General features: G+C 42.2%; 1 protein-coding gene across 3 annotated transcripts in view; it reads right to left on the bottom strand.

The window, feature by feature from the left end:
- Window positions 1-125: 125 nt before the first annotated feature.
- LEO1 (LEO1 homolog, Paf1/RNA polymerase II complex component) overlaps window positions 126-26,741 on the bottom strand; it is a 49,264-nt gene continuing 22,648 nt past the window's right edge. For 2 of the 3 annotated variants that reach the window (XM_019932891.2, XM_073801005.1), the window contains exons 7-12: window positions 16,646-16,740; window positions 15,969-16,103; window positions 14,735-14,870; window positions 13,283-13,469; window positions 9,774-9,871; window positions 126-368 (exon numbers count right to left, since the gene is read on the bottom strand). In XM_019932891.2, the coding sequence (XP_019788450.2) occupies window positions 264-368; window positions 9,774-9,871; window positions 13,283-13,469; window positions 14,735-14,870; window positions 15,969-16,103; window positions 16,646-16,740 (756 nt within the window). In that variant the 3' untranslated portion in view covers window positions 126-263. The remainder of the gene's footprint in view (window positions 369-9,773; window positions 9,872-13,282; window positions 13,470-14,734; window positions 14,871-15,968; window positions 16,104-16,645; window positions 16,741-26,741) is intronic. The other variant, XM_019932892.3, reaches the window with a different exon arrangement.

A 26,741-nucleotide genomic window follows, 5' to 3' on the forward strand; every position in this document is an offset into this window, starting at 1 on the left:
TTCACCTGGCCCTTGCAAGGCTTCTCTGTGGGGCCTGGGAGGAATTCACTAAAACCTAAGAATTAGTGTAAGGCATTAACAAAATCAGCCTGCTTTGGGAGGGGTCAATTTCTTGAACAGAGACCTGCTTTTTAAATTTTTTTATTACAATTAAAATTACTCAAAAGCAAATCAATTTATTTCAGTCAAAATAATTCATGTTTACATCATATTTATAAAACAAACTGTACAATAAAATACATAAAGTTCTCACATTTTCTACTTCAATCATCATCTTCTTCCTCTTCGTCACTGATCACGTACTTCTTGTGCTTTTTATTTGCTTTATCATCATCTTCTGCTTTTCTCTTTCCAGAAGGCTCACCTTCCTAAACAGATAAAAATTTGAAGAATCTCAAAGTTCATAGAGAATATTTCTAGAAAGGTTTATCAAAAGTAGCTCTGAGCTGAATAACCCTCTGAAAACCCAAAAATAACATAAATTTTAATAAGAACATTTACCAGCTGAATAAAACCAGTGGTTAAAGTCATGGCCAGTTTCCAAATCTACAGGTACTAGAGGCATTCAAAATGACTACGGAGTAATAAAACTAACCCTAAAACCCAATTTCAGGCCCATGAGGGCGAACTAAGCAATTATGACCCAGTCTCACAGGGGGAAGAAGCTGTTGTATATAGAGAAGAGCTGCAGGAAAGTGGAAATGGGCTTTGCCCTGGGAAGAGTTAGGGCTCTCCCAAAGAAGTCAGCCTATATAACCGCTTGTTCTGCTGACTATTTTGAGCATTATTAGGCATTTACTTAAACTTTTTTCTCCACTTGCTGAGCATTTCACTTCTTCGTTACCTAAAAAGCATTCTAAAGACTGTCAATTTTTTTTTTTTTTTTGTGGTATGCGGACCTCTCACTGTTGTGGCCTCTCCCGTTGCAGAGCACAGGCTCCGGATGCGCAGGCTCAGCGGCCATGGCTCATGGGCCCAGCCGCTCCGCGGCATGTGGGATCTTCCCAGACCGGGGCACGAACCCGTGTCCCCTGCATCGCCAGGTGGACTCTCAACCACTGCGCCACCAGGGAAGCCCTAAAGACTGTCAATTTTTTATTATTTATTTATTTATGGCTGTGTTGGGTCTTCATTTCTGTGCGAGGGCTTTCTCTAGTTGCGGCGAGCGGGGGCCACTCTTCATCACGGTGCACAGGCCTCTCACTGTCGCGGCCTTCTCTTGTTGCGGAGCACAGGCTCCAGACACGCAGGCTCAGTAGCTGTGGCGCACTGGCTTAGTTGCTCCGCGGCATGTGGGATCCTCCCAGACCAGGGCTCGAACCCGTGTCCCCGTCACTGGCAGGCAGATTCTCAACCACTGCGCCACCAGGGAAGCCCAAGACTGTCAGTTTTTTGAAACAACTATTTCTTGTTTTGGATGTACTAAAAACTCACATAATAAAGATTTTTTTTTTAATATTTGAAAAAATATTTGAAGAAATTAAAGGCTTTCATACACAAGTTTCCACTGCTTAAAGTCACGTTGTATAATGTTCTAATAGAAACAAAAAATTTGGTAAGTTTTCTAAAAACACTTCTTACAGATAGAATTTGAACAGATCAACATTAAATAATATCAAAAATTGATTAAAATGAAATGATACTAAATATGATACTCCAGAATTGCCTTAACAAGACTCCTCACCAAAAATAAAACAGGGTGAACAAAGTTTAAAAGTTGAAGTTGGGGAAGGCCAAGCATCTTACTATCCTGTCCAGAGAATGCTTCTGGATGTAGCATACAAGCTGGCATAGCCACTTTTTCTGATGCCTGGCCCTCTGAGGAGAAGATATCAATACTATCTCACACTTGTTTCCTGCCTTATTATCCCAAATGCATCCCCACAGAGCTGAAGTCATAGGAGAATTCAAAGGGGTAAGTTATGAATCCACAGGAAAAGATCCAGAAGTCCTCCTGCACTTACTTCCCAGCTGGCAGCAATAAAGTTACCCCAACAGCAAGCCTGGAGGATGGATCCTGCCCCCAGGCTGTGACAAGCCTCCTTTCTACTTCCCAGCCTTGAGCAAACCTAAACACTTCTCTCCCAACCCCACACTGGCAAAGGCAAGAAGCACATTCACTACTACCACCACTTTTCCTTTATTTTCAGCTGATGAATCTTATCTTAAACTATTTACATGCCAGCCTGGTTTGTGGCAACCTTCTCCAAGTAAACTTCAGTGTGTATGGTCTCTTCAGCTCTAAAGTTCTTTAATAGGTTTAAATTTGAGTGAATAAAAGAATAACGGGCATGGTAGGTCTAAAAGGTGGTAAAGCCTGTCCTAAAGGAACCTAGACAGGGCCAAGCAGCTGGGAAGTCAGGAGCCAGGTCAAAGCTCTCCCAAAGAAGTCTAATTGGCATCGGTTCTAATCCACTGTCTCGGGTAAGATGCTCTGGAATTCTGCTCTGAAAATCCTTCCAGGACTGACTTCCCAGGTGGCTACAGACAAGCACAGTAAAGCCCAGCAAAGGCATGCAGGCCTGCTACTCCCAGGACTTAGAAAGTTGAGTGGCAACCTTCAGGAGACCTCATTTTGTGAAAGCAGGGGTATGGGATTCTGCCTTAGTGAACTTGGCTGGAATAAATCCCTGTGCCATGTAAATGCAACAAATAACAAAAATACTCATATATTAGATGCACACAGGCTGACAGGAGAAGATGGCGAAAGAGTAGGATGCGGAGATCACCTTCCTCCCCACAGATACATCAGAAATACATCTACATGTGGAACAACTCCTACAGAACACCTACTGAACACCGGCAGACGACCTCAGACCTCCCAAAAGGCAAGAAACTCCCCACGTACCTGGGTAGGGCAAAAGAAAAAAGAATAAACAGAGACAAAAGGATAGGGACGGGACCTGCACCAGTGGGAGGGAACTGTGAAGGAGGAAAGGTTTCCACACACTAGAAGCCCTTTCACGGGTGGTGACTGCCGGTGGCGGAGCGGGGGAGCTTCGGAGCCACGGAGGAGAGCGCAGCCACAGGGGTGCGGAGAGCAAAGCGGAGAGATTCCCGCAGAGAGGATCGGTGCCGACCGGCACTCACCAGCCCGAGAGGCTTGTCTGCTCACCCGCCTGGGCGGGCGGGGCTGGGAGCTGAGGCTGGGGTTTCGGAGGTCAGATCCCAGGGAGAGGACTGGCAGCGTGAACACAGCCTGCAGGGGGTTAGTGCACCACGACTAGCCAGAAGGGAGTCCGGGGAAAAGTCTGCAGCTGCCGAAGAGACAAGAGGCTTAAAGGAGCTCCAGAGACCGGCGCGAGCCGCGGCTAAAAGCGCGGACCCCAGAGACGGGCATGAGACGCTAAGGCTGCTGCTGCCGCCACCAAGAAGCCTGTGTGCGAGCACAGGTCACTATCCACACACCCCTTCCGGGGAGCCTGTGCAGCCCGCCACTGCCAGGGTCCCGGGATCCAGGGACAACTTCCCCGGGAGAACGTACGACGCGCCTCAGGCTGGTGCAATGTCACGCTGGCCTCTGCCGCCGCAGGCTCGCCCCGCATCCGTACCCCTCCCTCCCCGCGGCCTGATAGAGCCAGAGCCCCCGAATCAGCTGCTCCTTTAACCCCGTCCTGTCTGAGCGAAGAACAGACGCCCTCAGGCGACCTACACGCAGAGGCGGGGCCAAATCCAAAGCTGAGCCCCGGGAGCTGTGAGAACAAAGAAGAGAAAGGGAAATCTCTCCCAGCAGCCTCAGGAGCAGCGGATTAAAGCTCCACAATCAACTTTATGTACCCTGCATCTGTGGAATACCTGAATAGACAACGAATCATCCCAAATTGAGGAGGTGGACTTTGGGAGCAAGATAGATTATTTTTTCCCATTTTCCTCTTTTTGTGAGTGTGTATGTGTATGCTTCTGTGTGACATTTTGTCTGTATAGCTTTGCTTCCACCATTTGTCCTAGGGTTCTGTCCGTCCGGTTTTTTGTTTGTTTACTTTTAAAATTTTTTTTCCTTAATAATTATTTTTTATTTTAATAACTTTATTTTATCTTACTTTATTTTATTTTATCCTCTTTCTTTCTTTCTTTCTTCCTCTATTTTCTCCCTTTTATTCTGAGCCGTGTGGAGGACAGGCTCTTGGTGCTCCAGCCAGGCGTCAGTGCTGTGCCTCTGAGGTGGAAGAGCCAACTTCAGGACACTGGTCCACAAGAGACCTCCCAGCTCCACGTAATATCAAACAGCGAAAATCTCCCAGAGATCTCCATCTCAACACCAACACCCAGCTTCACTCAACGACCAGCAGGCTACAGTGCAGGACACCCTATGCCAAACAACTAGCAAGACAGGAACACAACCCCACCCATTAGCAGAGAGGCTGCCTAAAATCATAATAAGGCCACAGACACCCCAAAACACACCACCAGACGTGGACCTGCCCACCAGAAAGACAAGATCCAGCCTCATCCACCGGAACACAGGCACTAGTCCCCTCCACCAGGAAGCCTACACAACCCACTGAACCAACTTTAGCCGCTGGGGACAGACACCAAAAACAACGGGAACTACGAACCTGCAGCCTGCGAAAAGGAGACCCCAAACACAGTAAGATAAGCAAAATGAGAAGACAGAAAAACACACAGCAGATGAAGGAGCAAGGTAAAAACCCACCAGACCTAACAAATGAAGAGGAAATAGGCAGTCTACCTGAAAAAGAATTCAGAATAATGATAGTAAAGATGATCCAAAATCTTGGAAATAGAGAAAATGCAAGAAACATTTAACAAGGACCTAGAAGAACTGAAGAGGAAACAAGCAATGATGAACAACACAATAAATGAAATGAAAAATACTCTAGAAGGGATCAATAGCAGAATAACGGATAGCAGAAGAACGGATAAGTGACCTGGAAGATAAAATAGTGGAAATAACTACTGCAGAGCAGAATAAAGAAAAAAGAAAGAAAAAAACTGAGGACAGTCTCAGAGACCTCTGAGATGAACACAAAGCTTCCTAATACAGCCATGAATGCAGGTCCCTAAAGACACAGGAACAGGCAGCCCAATTGTTGGAGTTGTCTTCCAACAATTTATTTTTTAGACTGATTGTAAAACTCACATTAGAAACCAGCTCTCAGAATTTATTTAACCCAAAATATACCTAAGAATATATACAAATAAGGGTGTATTAAAGTATAAGTGACCAACACCAAGAGTGTCAAGGCTTCCACGGAAACACATTCAGAATCCCAACCACACTGGAGGGGAAGCTGGGACTACCCTGGTTCCAAGTTGCTGATGGCTCCATAAACAGAGGGGCCTCTAACAGGTAAGGCAGGGATGACAAGGGGGGAAGGGAGGCTCCACGAGGCAGAGCTGGGGGAGGAAAGAGAGACATGGAGAGGAACCAGACCACCAGCACCACATTCTAGGTAGTCCTTGGCAGGTCATCTCTTTCATCCAAGAAAGCTGAGACCTGGCAGTGATGCCCTTCCTTCCCATTGTCTGCATGTTCCTTTCCACAGCAGTCTTTCCCTTTTCCACAGTTTCTTCTACTACCCATCTTTCCACTTTTGCTGTAATTTAGGTTTTCTAAAGTTTTCACTGCTTACAAAAATAAGGGAGGATAAAATGTTCCGTTTCTCTCCTTTTTTGTAACTTAGACCCTGTTGGGGAAGGGAAGCTAGCATTCACCCACTTTCATATCTGTTATTTACTATAATACAACTTTACAAGGCAGCGAGCATAAACCCCATAGAACAGATGAGGAAACAGACTTGGAAATGTGAGATGACTTGCTCAAGGCCATACAAGTAGTATAAAATAGCCCAAGATTCAGTAATCCAGTTAATTCTAATCCAGACCCATGCCCTTTCCCCATATCAAGGAATGCTCTGGTGACAACGGTGTTTCTCTGGGGTGGGGACTTGGGGTCTGAAAACTCGCTTTATCTCAGAGGAATAACTAGGCTCATGGCGTGTGGGTAGGGTTTAGTGTGCAAATAAGGAGAGGGACCTAGAGCAGGTCTGACCCCTTTCGTCCTCTCTCCCATAGTGACCCATGCCAGGACTTGAACTGGGGCAATAAGGGGAGGCAGAGGCAGGGGTTGGGAGGTCCAGGCAGAAGTAAAGTCTCTGTTGTCAGGAAAGGGGAAAGGAGGGGTACAGGAAGACTTAACGGCGAGTATTTGGGTGCGGAAGATAGAGGTATAACAGACAGCTAGGAGGCATTTATTTTAAAATAAAATGCCTGTATAACAGACAGCTAGGAGGCATTTGCAAGAGACATTTTTAAGTCAGGAAGTTACAGGTTTGCAATCGCCCAGACTAGAAGAAGACTATTTGATGGATCACATTTAGAAATCTCATTTCTGAGAATACTAGAAATAAACAGAAGTCCCATGGCACTTTTCAAGTTTTATTCACAGTTTCTGCTTGCCAAAAAATAAAACGGCATCTGCTTAGATGAGGATTCCTGTTTGCCAACAGTTCAACATACTAAAATACTAAATACTAAAATACTCATACATAAATGCATGATTAAGATGTTTCCTATCTAATTTAAAACAAGTATGTTGCAGAATAATTTAACAATTTTTGTCTAGTTATCTTCCATAGCATGCCACTTTCAAGAAAGACTGGGAAATATTAAATGTTGTAATTAACAATAACACAAGAACAAAATTCTGTTTCACATGAGAAAAGAGCTCACAGAAGCTCACAGTTCACAGGCCAAAATGATCAAAATACATTAAAATCATGAATAACAGGAACACAACAATGTTCCCACAATATGGCAGAACAATCCTTTGAATAACCCTCCCATTGAAAATTACAATGATGAAAAACTATGAACAAACCAAAGTGATGGCAAGAAAATAAGGTGTAATCAGAGACCTAAAATTAAGCAAAAGCAAGAACCCACAGAGATAAGCACAGCACGAAAGCAGGCTTTCTCCTTGAAGACATTTACCAAACTGTGTGAACATGAGCTTAAGGTTTTATGCCTTGCAGGGTGCTGAGGACAGGAGACAAGGGCCAAGTGGAGCAGATTAATAGCAGACCCCAAAGGACTGTATCTTTAGTGTTCAGGTGAAGTAGAAATAAACCCAGGCCCATTTCTCTGAGGCAGGGGTAAGCAAACCTTTTTGGTAAAGGGCCTGAGAATAAATGTCTTAGGCTTTACAAGACATATGTATGATTTCTGTTGCAACTAATCAACTCTGTCACTATAGAAGGAAAACATCCATAGACAAATACATAAATGAATAACCATGGGTGGATTCCTAAAAAACTTTATTTGAAAAAACAGGTGGCAGGCCAGATTAGGTCAGTGGGATGTAATTTGCCAACCCCTGTTCTAAATGCCTGCAGGATAATTTCTAATCTCTAACATTAGAACTAATTAACAGGGGATTAAAACAAAAAATTTAAAATTTCTAGGAAAATTCATAACCACAAGTCAGAACCCATACTTCCAGTAAAACTAAGAAGACCTTATTCGAAGAATATAATTTAAAGTAGTCCCAAGGTACCTGGCAGAAGCAAATATATACCATCTTTGGAGGAATCCATCAATCTAAACCACAAAAATTCCCATTGATCTGAGCTAAGTAAATCAGTTGCAGAGCACATGGAGAAATAAGTCATCATGAAAAAGAGCCAGCAGAAGTAACTGGCTGTAAAACCACACATGTAAAGATTTTAGACACTGGAATTCTCAGACATAAAAGACCATACATGTAGGTTTCAAATATTTAAAGACATTAAAAGGAGAAACTGAAAAATATAATTTAGGAGCAGAATTTTAAAAAATGACCAATTAGAAAAAGAAACTAAACCGCTAGAGATAAAAAACTGAAACAAAGTAAAAATTCAATGCAAGAGATTAACAATGTATTAGACAGCTAAAGAAAGAAGCACTGAAATAAAAGGATCTGAAGAACTGTCCTAGAATGCAGGGAGATAAAGACATGGAAAATATGAAAGAGAGACTGAGGATCTGTCATGGAGGATAAAGTAAGAAGGAATAACATGCATCTAATCAGAGTTTCAGGAAGAAAGGAGAGACAGAATGGTACAGAAGTAATATCTGAAGAATTAATGGCTGAGAAATTTTCAGAACTGATGAAAAATACCAATCTACAGATTCAGAAAATCTAACAAATCCCAATCAGGAAAATAAAAGGAAACACTAAGTAACATACCATAGCAAAATTCAAGAATAGCAAAGATAAAAATAATCTAAAAAGACTTAAATAGGGACTTCCCTGGTGGTGCAGTGGTTAAGAATCTGACTGCCAATGCAGGCAACACAGGTTCAAGCCCTGGCCCAGGAAGATCCCACATGCCTCAGAGCAACTAAGCCCTTGTGCCACAACTACTGAGCCTGCGCTCTAAAGCCCGTGAGTCACAACTACTGAAACCAGCACACCTAGAGCCGGTGCTCTGCAATGAGAGAAGCCACCGCAATAAGCCCACGCACCACAACAAAAAGCAGACCCTGCTCACCACAACTAGAGAAAGCCCGTGCACAGCAACAAAGACCCAACGCAGGCAAAAATTAATTAATTAATTAATTAAAAATAAATAAATAAAAGGACAAAATAAGTAGGCCATGGGGATGTGATGTACAGCAGAGTGACTACAGTTAATAATACCGTATTGTGGCCTTCCCTGGTGGTACAGTGGTTAAGAATCCGCCTGCCAACGCAGGGGACATGGGTTTGAGCCCTGGTCCAGGAAGATCCCACATGCCACAGAGCAACTAAGCCCATGCGCCACAACTACTGAGCCTGCGCTCTAGAGCCTGCGTGCCACAACTACTGAAGCTCGCGTACCTAGAGCCTGTGCTCCACAACGAGAAGCCACCGCAGTGAGAAGCCCATGCACCGCAACGAAGAGTAGCCCCTGCTCACCACAACTAGACAAAGCCCACGTGAAGCAACAAAGACCCAACACAGCCATAAATAAATAAATAAATAAATAAATACTGTATTGTACAATTTAAAGTTGCTAAGAGCATAGATCTTAAAAGTTCTCATCACAAGAAAAAAACATATAACTATAACTAAACATATAACTATTGTGGTGTGATCATTTTGCAATATATACATATATCGATCAAATCTTTATGTTGTATACCTGAAACTAATATACTGTTATATAATGTTACATGTCAATTATATTTTGAAAGAAGACTTAAAATTTCTCAGCACCTGTACTCTTATAATTTGAAAAGGATACTGTCAAAAACATAAGTTAAAATTCCTTTGGAAATTTATTTCAATAATAGATGGGAATTTATTTTCTTGAATTACTCAATACTATTTCAAATATGAGTTCATCTAAATAAAAACAGATTTTTCTACCATAAGAATTATTTCTGTAATTTAAAAAATATATTGAAAATAAAAAGAGAAAAAGAAAGAAGAGATACATGCTCTGATCTACCCATACTAATGATTTCTAGTTCTCTAGTCGAGCCTTGTATCTCAGGGCCATGTGTCTTCCCCCAGGCCTTTCCATCTACCTGGCATGCCCACCCTGGCTGGTTTGCCCTGCACACCTACCATTATTCCTTCAACACCCAACGAGAGGTCTCCTTCTCTGAGCAGAGGTATCAGACCCTCCTCTGGGCCACCCCTAGTCCTGTTACTGGATTTATCTCTCTGAGCTTCAGTGAAGTGTGTAGACATCTATCTGTGCTCCTGGGCTGTGAGCTCCTTTTCATTCCAGGAGTTGACTTGTAGGTACAGGGTAAACCTCTAGAATTGAATAAATTTGGTTTACCTCATCACTGGTGAGTTTCTTTGCTTTGAGTAATCGTTGAGCCTTATCTTCTTCTGATCCCTCATCACTGTCTGATGAATAGATTCTGGCTCGTTCCTCTGAAAGCAAAGGAAGAAGATTTGTAAGTGACTTTCAAAGACAATGATCCATTCATTCCCAGATTTTTCTTCTGATGAATATCTTTAGTTCCTTTGTACATTTTTTCCAGAGGAAACAAATAATTAAAAGTTTTTAAAACTTAAAGGTAAATGTGGGCTTCCCTGGTGGTGCAGTGGTTAGGAATCTGCCTGCTGGTGCAGGGGACGCGGGTTCAAGCCCTGGTCCGGGAAGATCTCACATGCCACGCAGCAACAGAGCCCGCGCACCACAACTACTGAGCCTGCACTCTAGAGCCAAGAGCCACAACTACTGAGCCTGCGTGCCACAACTACTGAAGCCCATGCGCCTAGAGCCCGTGCTCCGCAACAAGAGAGGCCACCGCAATGAGAAGCCCATGCACGGCAACGAAGCATAGCCCCCGCTCACCGCAACTAGAGAAAGCCCATGCACAGCAAGACCCAATGCAGCCAAAGATAAATAAATAAAAATAAATTTATTTTTTAAAAAAAGGTAAATGTAAGTTTAGATATGTTGAAATGAAGCACTTATCCTCTCAAATACAAGAATGGTTTATCTGACCACTTTTTTTTTGGTATCTGACCATTTTTAAATATTAAAAAGGCTTGTGCAAGCTGATTAAAGAGACAGACACCACTATTTCCAAATAAGTTTTTAAAGTCTGACTCATTCTTTTATCAGGGTAACAGTTAATTCCAAAATAAGTTTTAAAGATAAAAGCAAGAGGTGGGGGCTTCCCTGGTGGTGCAGTGGTTGAGAGTCCACCTGCCGATGCAGGGGACACGGGTTCGTGCCCCGGTCCGGGAAGATCCCACATGCCGTGGAGCGGCTGGGCCCATAGCCATGGCCGCTGGGCCTGCGCCATCTGGAGCCTGTGCTCCGCAACGGAAGAGGCCACAGCAGTGAGAGGCCCACGTACCGCAAAAAAAAAAAAAAAAAAAAAAAAAGCAAGAGGTGGTTTCCTGGTCCTGTAAAGACGGTTTGTTGCCAAGTGGACATTTCAAAGGGAGATGGAGATGAATAACAGCCTGTGCTGATGCCCCAGCCCAGATGAAGCGCAGGTAGAATAAGAACAGGTGATGTTAGACCAACCCCCTCACCTCAGAACCCAATGCTCTCCCCTTCTCCCCACTCCCTGCCTATCTGACTATTGGACAGAACTGATCACTAATGAACTTCTCCATTAGGTTTTTAATCACTGGGAAACTGAATATTATATAACTCTCCCCTAAAAAATCCTCAACTTTTTCATTTTTATTTAGTGTATATGTGATTTATTTCCACAGTTAATATTTTCTGTGGGAAATCTGCACTAACAAAAAAAATAAAAATAAAAATAAAAGGTCTAGGGGCTTCCCTGGTGGCACAGTGGTTGACAGTCCGCCTGCCGATGCAGAGGACACGGGTTCGTGCCCCGGTCTGGGAAGATCCCACATGTCGCGGAGCTGACCGCTGAGCCTGGGCGTCCGGAGCCTGTGCTCCGCAACGGGAGAGGCCACAACAGTGAGAGGCCCGTGAACCACCAAAAAAAAAAAAAAAAAAAAAAAGTCTCTGTACTATAGTCCCAAAATAAATAAAATGCAGTTGCTGTGAAAAAGAAGGGAGTTTCACAGGATGGTCAGAGAAAGGGAAAATTGGGTGTTCTTATAATTTATCATTCTAACAGGGCAAAACCAGGAACATGGTCACCCAAGGTATACCTTACATTGTACAGTGATTCCCAAATCTCTATCAAAGCTAACCTGGGGGGGATTAGATCCTCATTTTATAGATGGGGAACTCAGTATTCAGAGACATGGAGTCACTTGCCCAAAACCGATGAGTGGTAAGAACAATGACAATAGTTTGGGGTAACATTTATTTAGTACTTGTTATATGCCAAGGGCTGGATGAAGTACTTTATATGTATTATGTCATTCGATTCTCAAAACAACCTCATCATGGTATAAATACTATTACTAATAGGTTGTTCTTTTCTTGATAAGGGTAACAGAAAAGAGGTACTGTAACTTTCCAAAAGTCATCTAACTAAAAAGTAAGAGAGTTGGGAATTCCCTGGGGGTCCAGTGGTTAGGACTCCGTGCTTTCACTGCTGAGGGTGTGGGTTTGATCCCTGGTTGGGGAACTAAGATCCCATAGGTCGTGTAGCACGGCCAAAAACAAAACTAAACAAAAAGTGGCAGAGCTGAGTCCAGCCCAGGTTTTCCATCTTCAGGTTCAGTTTGCTTTTTTAAGCATGACATCTTGCTGCAGGCTGTGGGGAAACTTCTAGAGATAGACACGTCAGAAGTCAGATCGCCTTGGTTCAAGAACTGTCCACGTACCAACTATGTGTCTTTGGGCAAGCCACTCAACCTCTCAAAGTCTCCGTTTCCTCAGTAAGAACAAGACAAAAATGGACCTTGAGGCATTATGCTAAGTGAAATAAGTCACACAGAGGAAGACAAACACTGTGATCTCACTTGTATGAAGGATGTAAAAAAAAAGGAAAACAAAAAACCAAGCTCATAGATACAGAAAACAGATTAGTAGTTGCCTGAGGTGTGGTGTGGAGGGTGGAGGAAAGGGTGAAGGGAGTCAAATGGTAGGAGCTCCAGTTAGAAGATAAATCAGTCATGGGCATGTAATGTACAGTGTGGTGACTAAAGGTAATAACACTGTACTGCATATTTAAAAGTTGCTGAGAGAGCAGACCTTAAAACTTCCCACCACAAGAAAAAAAATTCCGTAACTATCTTCGGTGGCAGAAGTTAACTAGACTTATTATGGTGATCATTTCACAATATATACAGATACCGAATCATTAGGTTGTACACCTGAAACTAATATAATTAGTTCAGTGATCAATTTTTTTAAAAAAGAACAAGACAATACTAGTAACTGGGTCTTAACATTGTTATGAGGATCCAATAGGATGCATGTTTGAGTATTTGCCTGGGATTCAGTATGTGCTGAATAAATGTTAACCATTATAAATTATTGGTACTTGTGAAAGAAGGGAATATGCAATGGAGAACTTTGAAAGAAAACACATGTACTCGCTGAAAAACTGAACTTCCTGATTCTTAAAAACTGAACTTCTTGATTCTTAACTAGTAATTTAAAAAGTTGAGAGAAGTTCCAAATATAATCGGCAGACTTTCAAATCAGAAAGCAGAAGCTCAAGGGATGAGTCTGAAAGCGAGAGGGCACAGGCAGCTTCTGCCCTTCCAGGCTGACCTGAAAGGATTCCACAATGAGTCTTTAGCTCTGTAGACCTCAAAATGTCTCACTCATTAACACTGGTTCCTTAAAAACAAAATGTCCAGTGACTGAGCATTCAGAGTATGCTCAATGCAAAGATAAATTCCTGGACCCCGACATGATGACATTTAATTTCTGCCCAAACTCACCTCGAATGCCCCCTTTGTACCGGTTTTTAATGGCAGCCAAGCTGATGGACTCCTCACCTTCCTCCTCCTCATCATATCGATCAGGTTCTAGGTAGCTAGCACTCAGCCCCCGCTGGTGCTGTTTCTCTCTCATGCGGCGCTGCTGAGATTCCCTACGAATAGAAGCCCTCAAACGTTCTTCTTCTTTCTGTAAAGAAGCAAATAAATTACTGAACTTTAAAACAAAAAATGAACTCACTTAGTGCCCCCTTGAAACTACTTTACTGTAAAGAACACGTAAATGCCTCGCCCAGGATAACACCAGTTCCTATGTCCTCAGGGTACAGTTCTCTCCATTTTACACCTCTGTACCACACAGGGTCATCACCTTGTTCAGTTCGAAGGCGTGAAGAAAACACAGGGTGAAGAGGCAAAGGCTCCCTCCCTCACACCAACCGCCCCATCAGAACTGGCACCGGCACAGCCTTGGGAGATGCAGCGTCCCCTGTGCTGCCAGGCAGAGCCCAGAGTGTGGCGACCAGCCTGAGGAACCTCGTTCATGTCCAGCGGACGCCTGAGGGAGGCGGGTTCTCTTCACCCTGAGACAGACACCCGACTTGCCCAGGCTCCACCGAACTACCATGGTGCCCACATATTCCAGTCTGGGGCCCTCAACCCAGAGAGCTCCCCAAAGCTCCTGATGGCAGGATGGGGAGGTTCTGGTGGGGAGGGTCCCTGAGCCCCAAAGCAGAGCCTTCATTCCCTTCCATCTGCCTGGCTTCTAGACATTGGGGTTCACTAGGCAGGGCCAGGGTATGAGAAGTCAGGGGTATTCTGGCGTTTCTTTGATTCCTCATTTAATTGCTTTATTACTGCATACAACTCTAATTCTGTTGCTGGACACTGTTTCATTAAATAGTATGTGGTTGTGCTGAGTATAGAGTAAAAATCACTGTCAGTAGAACAGGGATTAAGAACAAACTAGCTGATTCCTTGTGCATTTCCATGCAAGCTGGGGATGTGAAGGAGGGCTTGGGGCATCTCTCAATGTGGTCCTGGAGTCTTCAAGGTCCCTCCAGCTCCCCTACCTTCAGGAGAAAAGGGGGGAAACTTCTTGTCTATTTATATTCTACCTAGACCAAATCTCTCGAGCATTTCCACTGATTTTTGACATGGACTCTAAACCAGACATAGATGATTTAATCATCCTTGAAATTATCTGTGAAAGTTCAGATTCTTTCAGTCATCTGTTTGCCAAACTCTCAGGACCTGGTGGGAGAGAACCCAAGCCAGGGTTTGTTTTAGGACTATCACCCTATTACCCATTTACCAAATGCTTAGGAAATGAAACCAGCTCTGTGTTCATGCCAGCTGGAAGGATAAACAGTGGGTCAGTAGGAGATGATGAACAACATTTTAGGAAATGCTATTCTTAATATTCCAAAATTCCAGGATAAGCCTCAGCCAACATACCTTAATCATCTCTGTGCGCTGGCATTCAGGGTCACGACCAGCCATTGGTAAGATTCTAATCTTCTGTGTCTTTGAACATCTATCTGCAAGTGACAGGGTCATCTTTCTATGTGTGGCACTGTCTGTAGAGTGAGGTCTGCAGGAAATGAACAAAAATACCTCATTGTTTAGCAAATACATTTGTGAGCCAGTCATATCAACATCAAAGGAGGCCAGTGACCATTTCCTATTCTCTAGAAAAAAATAGGCAGGGACACAAAACAATATACTAGATGGGGATTCTGAACTTCCTTCATTCTGTGGCTTACTAAAACATTCTTATCTCACAAGTAAAGTGAAGTACAGAAAGCTGGAGTAAAAAAGGTTTGCACAGCACAGTTACCCTCTAGAAGCAGTAAATGGATGGTCTTAAGCAGCACTTACTGAATACTAAGTGCCAAGCACTGTACTTTTATGTTTTACATATTACATGACTTCACTGTCACAGCTCCTCAATGAGATAATTATTACATTTTATATATTAGGAAACTGAGGCAAGGAAAGGTTGAGAAAGTTACACAAGGTCATGCAAGTGGAAATGGGACTCAGATACAGGTCTATCTGATTCCAAAGCCTATAATCTTGACCATTACAATTTTCAAAACTGTAAGTCATAACCAAGAATATTGTGCCCTCTCCAAAGATAAGCATTACCCAAGGAGGATGGTCTGCTTAGAATCAAGAAAAGAAAAACAGGAATGTTTCATTGTAGTGCCTACGCTGCCTAGACAAGGGGGATACTCTCGATAGCTGACCTGAGTATCCTGGGCTGCTTGGGGGACACATCCTTGGAGAGGTAATGGATGTAGCAGCCTAAAGAACAAGATGACCTCAGCCTTCACACCCACCAACTCACTGCCTTTCCTCTGATTGCATGCACACTAACAACCTCTAATTACTGCACTGACCTGCAAGTATTCTTAGGCCTCCTGGCAGTTATAGTAATCACTGGAATTAATAAACTGACATCCTGGTTTACATAACAGTCTCTTGGAAGTTTAGGTAGCATAACCTGGTTCCCTGTGAAACAGCAACTTGACAATATAGCCTTTGAACCTTCAGAGCTGAGAACCAGATCTTGGTCTTTGGGGAACTATACTGCAAGGTTATGCCAATCAGGAGTCAGGCACTTTGAACAACACCTATATTTCACCGCTTTTATTGTAACAAATAGTACGTTGATGAGAGTAATTACCTGAATGTGAGTTTGGTTTTAAAGACGGCTTGTCCCTGTAGACCGGTACCTTGTCTTATAAAAAGGTGGTTGTGATCGCCCTGCAGTGGAGCCTTGTAAACATCAAACACCTCATTGCCTAAATGCAGGGACATGCTGAAAAGAAGGAACACTTCACATGTAAGTCAGAAAGCTTTCACTCTATCATTTTACTTTACTTAAAATGTGATTCAGCTGCTGCTTTCTCTCTTTACACACGATTCAGAAGGAAGGAAAGAATAAAGAAGGCGTGATGTGGAAAACGACCTACACAGAAGTACAACACTCTGTATGTTTATGCTTAGAAGTAAAACATGCTGTGACATTCACTCAGCCTCTACCACCTTCCCAGTGAAGGGCAGTTTTACTAAAGCGTCAATTTGTAAGGAGGGAGGGAAGTTGGTCTAACTTCTCCAGACTACTATGCTGGAGCCAAAGAGGACAGTCACATTTCCGGCCTACTTTTAATGTCTTCCACCAGCCTGTATGACCCTCAACTGCCTATTTATATTTCTCTCAGGTTTTCTTTGCAATGCCAGGGACTAAACAATGGAAAGTCTTTAATAAGAGGTGTACCCCAAATAAGCTCATATTCCAAAGCTTAATCTCTCCCAGCCACATTCTGGGCATTTCCATACTCTTCAGGCATTTGTGCTCACCTTCCATCGGACCACTTGACTATCCGAGCATTGCTTTCTTTAATTTCATTTCCTTCTTCATCCCGGCGTATCCTCCATCTTATAGTATTTTCTACCTGTTTTAAAACACAAGTGCCTCAGAACACTGTAGCTTGTGCTTCTTCTCTCAAGAGACACAAAATCACAGAATAAACGTGCATAGATAGTGACAGAAAAACAGACACTGAAACCCTCTTGTTTTAATCACCTAGAGATGCTGCATAAAATAACAGGAAAGAAAGTATGCTTAAGTGAATTTCTGAGCTCCCAGTGCTAGAACCAGAGACAGAGCTCAGTGCCAGAGCATCTGAGCAGATGCTAAATCTGTGGTAAACTCCAGAAGTTTTAAGACTCAGTAAGAGCTAGGAGGACAAGAAATAAGGCTTGAGGCCATATGAAATGGCAATTTAGGATTGAGACTCCCTGTATAAACAGGTTCTCTCACAGAGCTAAAACTCCAATAAATGTGGGACTAAAAAACTCTGCCAACTGGCCTAGGGAAGCTCCCCACACATGGGTAAGGAAAAAAAAAAGCACCTTATGAAAATAAAAACACCAGGTTTGAGCAGGTTTAGAGTCTAACTTTATGTTAACTTTATGGGGTGGGTCGGGGGTAGGAGGTGGTTTGGGGTTGGGGAGAGGCAGCACCAGGCAGATGTGGAAAATATTCAACGGCTTCCTAAAATGAAAACTACTGTTACTGAAATTGAAAACTCAATGGGGGCTTCCCTGGTGGCACAGTGGTTGAGAATCCGCCTGCCAATGCAGGGGACATGGGTTCAATCCCTGGTCCAGGAAGATCCCACGTGCTACGGAGCAACTAAGCCCATGCACCACAACTACTGAGCATGTACTCTACAGCGCATGAGCCACAACTACTGAGCCTGTGTGCCACAACTACTGAAGCCCATGTGCCCTAGTGCCCGTGCTCCTCAACAAGAGAAGCTACCGCAATAAGAAGCCTGTGTACTGCATCAAAGAGTAGCTCCCGCTCTCTGCAACTAGAGAAAGCCCGCATGCAGCAATGAAGACTCAATGCAGCCAAAAATAAAATTAATTAATTTTAAAACACAAAACAAAACTCAATGGGACTTCCAGGAAAATACAGCACACTAAATCCACATAGTTTATCCCTGCTGCATCCTGGAAACACACTAAAATGACAGTAAAGAATTAAAAAAGGATAAACTCACGAGGATAAAGAAAATGTGAATTAAGATGGCATCAAAGAGAAGCCAACATTTTGAAAACCGATAGATCTAAGCCCAAGCTTCCCTCTGCCTCTGCCCTCATCACTGACCCTAACAGCACCTGCTCCCACTCCCAGTTAAGATTTTCTGGATCTCCTCTGTTAACTGCAACTGTCTTTACAACTGAGTCCTAATGTTTTCCCTCCAGTTTCCCCCTTTACTTCTTTATTCCTCACTATATAAACAAACAACTATGAAGCTGGCTGATTAAAAACTCGATAATATTCATGAATTAAATATTATGTCAAATCTGAGATTTGTTTCCAAATAGTCTGGGTAAGGTGGGGTGGGGAATACAGATGAAACAAGATGTCCAACCTGACAACCACTGAAATGAGAGATGGGTACATGAGATTTTATTATACTGTTCTCATTATATCTGTATATGTTTAAAATTTTCCTGAATAAAGGAAACAAAACGAAATGATCTGTCACAATTCCTGCCTTCCCTCTCATACAAAATAGGTTAGCCACATACAAGTATGAAGACACATATGGGCCATTATCAACTGAGAAGCCACTTTGAAAAATGCTTCCTATTATATAAGGTGATTCAAATAATGATGCTATGAAAGGATAAAACACTCCTAGGTCTTACCCTACTGGGATGAAAGACACATCAAAGTACTTCTAAAGCCAGAGGACCTCATAGAGGTACATAAACTGTACCTGGTTCTTTGCCCATTAAAGAGTTAATTATACCACCAACTGACTCTTTAAAAATGGTCAGCCTAGGGCTTCCCTGGTGGTGCAGTGGTTGAGAGTCCGCCTGCCGATGCAGGGGACACAGGTTCATGCCCCAGTCCGGGAAGATCCCACATGCCACGGAGCGGCTGGGCCCGTGAGCCATGGCCGCTGAGCCCGCGTATCTGGAGCCTGTGCTCCGCAACGGGAGAGGCCACAACAGTGAGAGGCCCACATACCAGGGAAAAAAAAAAAAAAAAAAAGGTCAGCCTAGTCCCTAGAACGTCACTCAAGAAACCAAGCGTCCACGGTTATTTTCCATCACACACCAAGGTTTTGAAAAACAATCTGGAGAGATTGGTTCCAGATGGTGGAGTAGAAAGACGTACGCTCACTCCTTCTTGCGAGAGCACCAGAATCACAACTAACTGCTGAACCATCATCAACAGGAAGACACTGGAAGTCACCAAAATAGATATCCCACATCCAAAGACAAAGGAGAAACCACAATGAGATGGGAAGAGGGGCGCAATCACAATAAAATCAAATCCCATAACTGCTGGGTGGTTGACTCACAAACTGCAGAACAATTATACCACAGAAGTCCACCCACCGGAGTGAAGGTTCTGAGCCCCACATCAGACTTCCCAACCTGCGGGTGTGACAACGGGAGGAGGAATTCCCAGATAATCAGACTTTGAAGGCTAGCAGGATTTGACTGCAGGACTTCAACAGGACTGGGGGAAACAAAGACTCCACTCTTGGGGGGCACACTCAAAGCACTGTGCACACTGGGACCCAGGGGAAGGAGCAGTGACCCCACAGGAGACTGAACCAGACCTATCTGCTAGTGTTGGAGGGTCTCCTGCAGAGGCAGGGGGCGCTGTGGCTCACCGCTGGGACAAGGGCACTGGCAGCAGAAGTTCTGGGAAGTACTCCTTGGCGTGTGCCCTCCTGGGGTCTGCCATTAACCCCACCAAAGAGCCCGGGTAGGCCCCAGTGTTGGTTCACCTCAGGCCAAACAACCAACAGGGAGGGAACTCAGCCCCACCCATCAGCAGACAAGCAGACTAAAGTTTTACTGAGCTCTGCCTGTGAGAGCAACACCCAGCTCTACCCACCACCAGTCCCTCCCATCAGGAAGCTTGCACAAGTCTCTTAGACAGCCTCATCCACCAGAGGGCAGACAGCAGAAGCAAGAAGAACTACAATCCTGCAGCCTGTGGAACGAAAACCACATTCACAGAAAGCCAAAATGAAAAGGCAGAGGGCTATGTACCAGATGAAGGAACAAAGATCGAGAAGATGCAAGAAATGTTTAATGAAGACCTAGAAGAATTAAAGAACAAATAAACAGAGATGAACAATACAATAACTGAAATGAAAAATACACTAGAAGGAATCAGTAGCAGAATAACTGAGGCAGAAGAATGGATAAGTGACCTGGAAGACAGGATGGTGGAATTCACTGCCATGGAACATAATAAAGAAAGAAGAATGAAAAGAAATGAAGACTGCCTAAGAGATCTCTGGGACAACATTAAACCCACCAACATTCACATCATAGGGGTCCCAGAAGGAGAAGAGAGAGAAAGGACCTGAGAAAATATTTGAAGAGATTATAGTTGAAAATTTCCCTAACATGGGAAAGGAAATAGCCATCCAAGTCCAGGAAGTGCAGAGAGTCCCTGGCAGGATAAACCCAAGGAGAAACACACCGAGATGCATAGTAATCAAATTGGCAAAAATTAAAGACAAAGAAAAATTATTAAAAGCAACAAAGTTAAAGCGACAAATAACATACAAGGGAACTCCCATAAGGTTAACAGCTGATTTCTCAGCAGAAACTCTGCAAGCCAGAAGGAAGTGGCACGATATATTTAAAGTGATGAAAGGGAGGAACCTACAACCAAGATTACTCTACCCGGCAAGGATCTTGTTCAGATTCAACAGACAAATCAAAAGCATTACAGACAAGCAAAAGCTAAGAGAATTCAGCACCATCAAACCAGCTTTACAACAAATGCTAAAGGAACATCTCTAAGAGGGAAAAACAAGAGAAGAAAAGGACCTAAAAAAACTAACCCAAAACAATTAAGAAAATGGTAAAAGGAACATACATATTGATAATTACCTTAATTGTGAATGGATTAAATGCTCCAACCAAAAGACACAGGCTTGCTGAATGGATACAAACACAAGACCCATATATATGCTGTCTACAAGAGACCCACTTCAGACCCAGGGACACATACAGACTGACAGTAAGGGGATGGAAAAAGATATTCCATGCAAATGGAAATCAAAAGAAAGCTGGAGGAGCAATACTCATATCAGATAAAATAGACTTTAAAATAAAGAATGTTGGGGCTTCCCTGGTGGCGCAGTGGTTGAGAGTCCGCCTGTCGATGCAGGGGACACGGGTTCGTGCCCCGGTCCGGGAAGATCCCACATGCCGCGGAGCGGCTGGGCCCGTGAGCCATGGCCGCTGGGCCTGTGCGTCCGGAGCCTGTGCTCCACAACGGGAGAGGCCACAACAGTGAGAGGCCCACGTACAGCAAAAAAAAAAAAAAAAAAAAAAAAAAAAAAAAAAAAAAAAAAAAAAAAAATAAAGAATGTTACCAGAAAAGGAAGGAAGAGAAAAGGAAGGACACTACATAATGATCAAGGGATCAATCCAAGAAGTAGATATAACAATTATAAATATATATGCACCCAACATACGAGCACCTCAATACATAAGGCAACTGCTAACAGCTGTAAAAGAGGAAATTGACAGTAACACAATAATAGGGGGTACTTTAACACCTCACTTACACCAATGGGCAGATCATCCAAACAGAAAATTGATAAGAAAACACAAGCTGTAAATGACACAACAGACCAGATAGATTTAATTGGTATTTATAGGACATTCCATCTAAAAACAACAGATTACACTTTCTTCTCAAGTGTATGTGGAACATTCTACAGGAGAGATCACATCTTGGGTCACAAATCAAGCCTCGGTAAATTTAAGAAAACTGAAATCATATAAAGCATCTTTTCCGACCACAACGCTATGAGGTTAGAAATCAATTACAGGGGAAAAAAACATAAAAAACACAAACACATGGAGGCTAAACAATACGTTACTAAATAACCAAAAGATCACTGAAGAAATCAAAAAATACCTAGACACAAATGACAACAAAAACACAACAATCCAAAATCTATGGGATTCAGCAAAAACAGTTCTAAGAGGAAAGTTTATAGCAATTCAATCCTACCTCAAGAAACAAGAAAACTCTCAAATAAACAATCTAACTTTACACCTAAAGGAACTAGAGAAAGAATAAACAAAACCCAAAGTTAGCAGAAGGAAAGAAATCATAAAGATCACATCAGAAATAAATGAAAAAGAAATGAAGGAAACGATAGCAAAGATCAATAAAACTAAAAGCTGGTTCTCTGAAAAGATAAACAAAATTGATAAACCATTAGCCAGACTCATCAAGAAAAAAGGGAAGGGCTTCCCTGGTGGCGCAGTGGTTGGGAGTCCGCCTGCCGATGCAGGGGACACGGGTTTGTGCCCCGGTCCGGGAGGATCCCACATGCCGCGGCACGGCTGGGCCCGTGAGCCATGGCCGCTGAGCCTGCGCGTCCGGAGCCTGTGCTCCGCAACGGGAGAGGCCACAACAGTGAGAGGCCCACGTACCGCAAAAAAAAAAAAAAAAAAAAAAAGAAAAAGGGAAAAGACTCACATCAATAGAATTAGAAATGAAAAAGGAGAAGTAACAACTGACACTGCAGAAATACAAAGGATCATGAGAGATTACTACAAGCAACTATATGCCAATAAAATGGACAACCTGGAAGAAAAGGACAAATTCTTAGAAAGGTATAATCTTCCAAGACTGAACCAGGAAGAAATAGAAAATATCAACAGACCAATCACAAGCACAGAAATTGAAACTGTGATTAAAAATCTTCCAGCAAACCAAAGTCCAGGACCAGATGGCTTCACAGGTGAATTCTATCAAACACTTAGAGAGGGGCTAACACCCATCCTTTTCAAACTCTTCCAAAAAATTGCAGAGGAAGGAACACTCCCAAACTCATTCTACAAGGCCACCAACCCTGATACCAAAAGCAAAGATACTACAAAAAAAGAAAATTACAGACCAATATCACTGATGAATATAGATGCAAAAATCCTCAACAAAATACTAGTAAACAGAATCCAACAACACATTAAAAGGATCATACACCATGATCAAGTGGGATTTATCCCAGGGATGCAAGGATTCTTCAATATATGCAAATCAACCAATGTGATATACCATATTCACAAATTGAAGAAGAAAAACCATATGATCACCTCAATAGATGCAGAAAAAGCTTTTGACAAAATTAAACATCCATTTATGCTAAAAACTGTTCAGAAAGTGGGCACGTAGGGAACCTACCACAACATAATAAAGGCCATGTATGACAAACCCACAGCAAACATCATTCTCAATGGTGAAAAACTGAAAGCATTGTCTCTAAGATCAGGAACGAGACAAGGATGTCCACTCTTGTCACTATTATTCAACACAGTTTTGGTAGCCATGGCAATGAGAGAAGAAAAAGAAATAAAAGGAATACAAATTGGAAAAGAAGTAAAACTGTCACTGTTTGCAGATGACATGATACTATACACAGAGAATCCTAAAGATGCCACCAGAAAACTACTAGAGCTAATCAATGAATTTGGTAAAGTTGCAGGTTACAAAATTAATGCACAGAAATCTCTTGCATTCCTATACACTAACAATGAAAGAGCTGAAAGAGAAATTAAGGAAACAATTCCATTCACCACTGCAACAAAAAGAATAAAATACCTAGGAATGAACCTACCTAAGGAGGTAAAAGACCTGTACTCAGAAAACTATAAGACACTGATGAAAGAAATCAAAGATGACCCAAATAGATGAAGAAGATATACCATGTTCTTGGATTGGAAGAATCAATACTATGAAAAGGACTATACTACCCAAAGCTATCTACAGATTCAATGCAATCCCTATCAAATTACCAATGGCATTTTTTACAGAACTAGAACAAAAAACATTAAAATTTGTATGGAGACACAAAACACCCTGAATAGCCAAAGCAATCTTGAGGGGAAGAAAATGGAGCTGGAGGAATCAGACTCCCTGACTTCACACTATACTACAAAGCTACAGTAATCAAGACAAAATGGTACTGGCTCAAAAACAGAAATATAGATCAATGGAACAGGTTAGAAAGCCCAGAGATAAACCCACACACCTATGGTCAACTAATCTATGATAAAGGAGGCAAGGATATACAATGGAGAAAAGACAGTCTCTTCAATAAGTGGTGCTGGTGAAACTGGACAGCTACATGTAAAAGAATGAAATTAGAACACTCCCTAACACCACACACAAAAATAAACTCAAAATGGATTCGAGATCGAAATGTAAGATCAGATACTATAAAACTCTTAGAGGAAAACATAGGCAGATCATTCTATGACATAAAGCACAGCAAGATCCTTTTTGACCCACCTCCTACAGAAATGGAAATAAAAACAAAAATAAACAAATGGGACCTAATGAAACCTAAAAGCTTTTGCACAGCAAAGGAAACTATAAACAAGATGAAAAGACAATGCTCAGAATGGGAGAAAATATTTGCAAATGAATCAACAGACAAAGGATTAATCTCCAAAATATATAAACAGCTCAATATTAAAAAAACAAACAACCTAATCAAAAAAATGGGCAGAAGACCTAAATAGACCTTTCTCTAAAGAAGACATACAGATGGCCAAGAGGCACATGAAAAGCTGCTCAACATCACTGATTATTAGAGAAATGCAAATCAAAACTACAGTGAGGTATCACCTCACACTGGTTAGAATGGGCATCATCAGAAAATCTACAAACAACAAATGCTGGACAGGGTGTGGAGAAAAGGGAACTCTCTTGCACTGTTGGTGGGAATGTAAATTGATACAGCCACTATGGAGAACAGTATGGAAGTTCCTTAAAAAACTAAAAGTAGAATTACCATATGACCCAGCAATCCCACTACTGGGAAAAGAGAAAAGCATAATTCAAAAAGACACATGCACCCCAGTGTTCATTACAGCACTATTTACAATAGCCAGGTCATGGAAGGAACCTAAATGTCCATCAACAGATGAATGGATAAAGAAGACGAATGGTACATATATACAATGGAATATTACTCAGCCATAAAAAGGAACGAAACTGGGTCATTTGTAGAGATGTGGATGGACCTAGAGACTGTCATACAGAGTGAAGTAAGTCAGAAAGAGAAAAACAAATATAGTATATTAACACATATATGTGGAATCTAGAAAAATGGTACAGATGAACCAGTTTCCAAGGCATAAATAAAGACAATGATGTAGAGAACAAACATATGGACACCAAGGGGGGAAAGCATAGGGGCGGGGTGGAAGGGGAGGATGAATTGGGAGATTGGGATTGACGACATATATACACTAATATGTATAAAATAGATAACTAATAAGAACCTGCTGTATAAAAAATAAATAAAATTTTTTAAAATAAAAAAGTCTGTTATACACTGACATTGTGTACTCTAAGCACCAAGGTTTTAGAGTAAACTACTTATTTCTAAACTCTGATGCCTACACTACAGTCTGATTTACATGGTCTTAAAATACAGATACATTGACACTTGCTGATGTATCATGACAGAACGTGAGGGGAAAATGCAAAAATCAATAAAAAGTACACAAATAAGGCACTATCACATTAATTTATATAAATGGTGAGAAAGAAAGGCAACAGAATAATGCCAGAGGTACTAAAACAGGCTTGAAAAATTCACAGTGCTCAGCTTAAATCAACAGATACACATGCTCTGAGGAAAGATATTAAGAGATAACCTAATGGAGACCAGGGTGGGGTTTGGGGTGGGGAAGCAAGGGGAAGAACAGCAAAACCTCAAAAACAGTCTAAGTACTATTCTTATTAATTGTCTGACCTTGACCAAGTTAATGGTGCCTGTTTATCTCCATTTTTTCATTTGATTTGCATTTCCATTAAGAGGGAGGAGTAATGACATTTCACTGAAAAGCTTTGGAAGCCCATGGATTTTAGGGACATCATCATATATCAAGGTTCTTTAGGTGCTTGTGGATCTATCACACTTGAAGATACGGAATTACTCTAAAATTTCAGCCCCTGAATTCAAAGAATGCCAGACTGCCACTTCTTAATATTTTAACACCATGTACAACATCCACCAGGAAAAAAAAAAAAAAGTATTTACAGGAAATCCTTCAGATTTAAGAATTTTAAATGCATAGCTCCAATTTCAGTATCATGAGTTCAACTGGTTCCTGGTTTTTGTTTTTTAATTAATTAATTTATTTATCTATTTTTGGCTGCATTGGGTCTCCGTTGCTGCACACGGGCTTTCTCTAGTGCGGCAAGCTGGGGCTACTCTTCATTGCAGTGCGTGGGCTTCTCATTGCGGTGGCTTCTCTTGGTGCAGAGCACGGGCTCTAGGTGCGTGGGCTTCAGTAGTTGTGGCACGTGGGCTCAGTAGTTGTGGCTCAAGGGCTCTAAAGCGCAGGCTCAGTAGTTGTGGCACACAGGCTTAGTTGCTCCACATCATGTGGGATCCTCCCAGACCAGGGATCGAACCCATTTCCCCTGCATTCTCAGACAGATTCTTAATCACTGCCCCACCAGGGAAGTCCCAACTGCTCCTTGTTCTTTGCTACAACTCAGCTCTAAAGCATCTGCTTAAACTTACATCCTCCTTGATTAAAGGAAGATTAGAGGCCGTCCTTGGATAGAGGTAACCAGATAGTACAAGGTATCAAAGAGAAGCATTAGGAATTTAGTACAATAAAAATCTCTTCTAATAGTGAACAAGAACAATCGGAAGAATACAAAGACAGCCATCACAGTACGTATGGCGGTAGCTGCTCTAAACACCAAACCCCAGTACAACTTATTCTGAAGAAAGTAGCTAATAACTTTTTTAAAGCATCAAAAAAGTTTAACACTGAGAAAAGTAACAGAAAAGTGACACCTTTTACAGAGAAAAAGCTACATATTTTCTTTCTAAAGATATTCTGAAAAGGTAGA

The sequence above is a fragment of the Tursiops truncatus genome, chromosome 2, assembly GCF_011762595.2.
Source record: "Tursiops truncatus isolate mTurTru1 chromosome 2, mTurTru1.mat.Y, whole genome shotgun sequence".
NCBI classification, from domain to species: Eukaryota; Metazoa; Chordata; class Mammalia; order Artiodactyla; family Delphinidae; genus Tursiops; species Tursiops truncatus.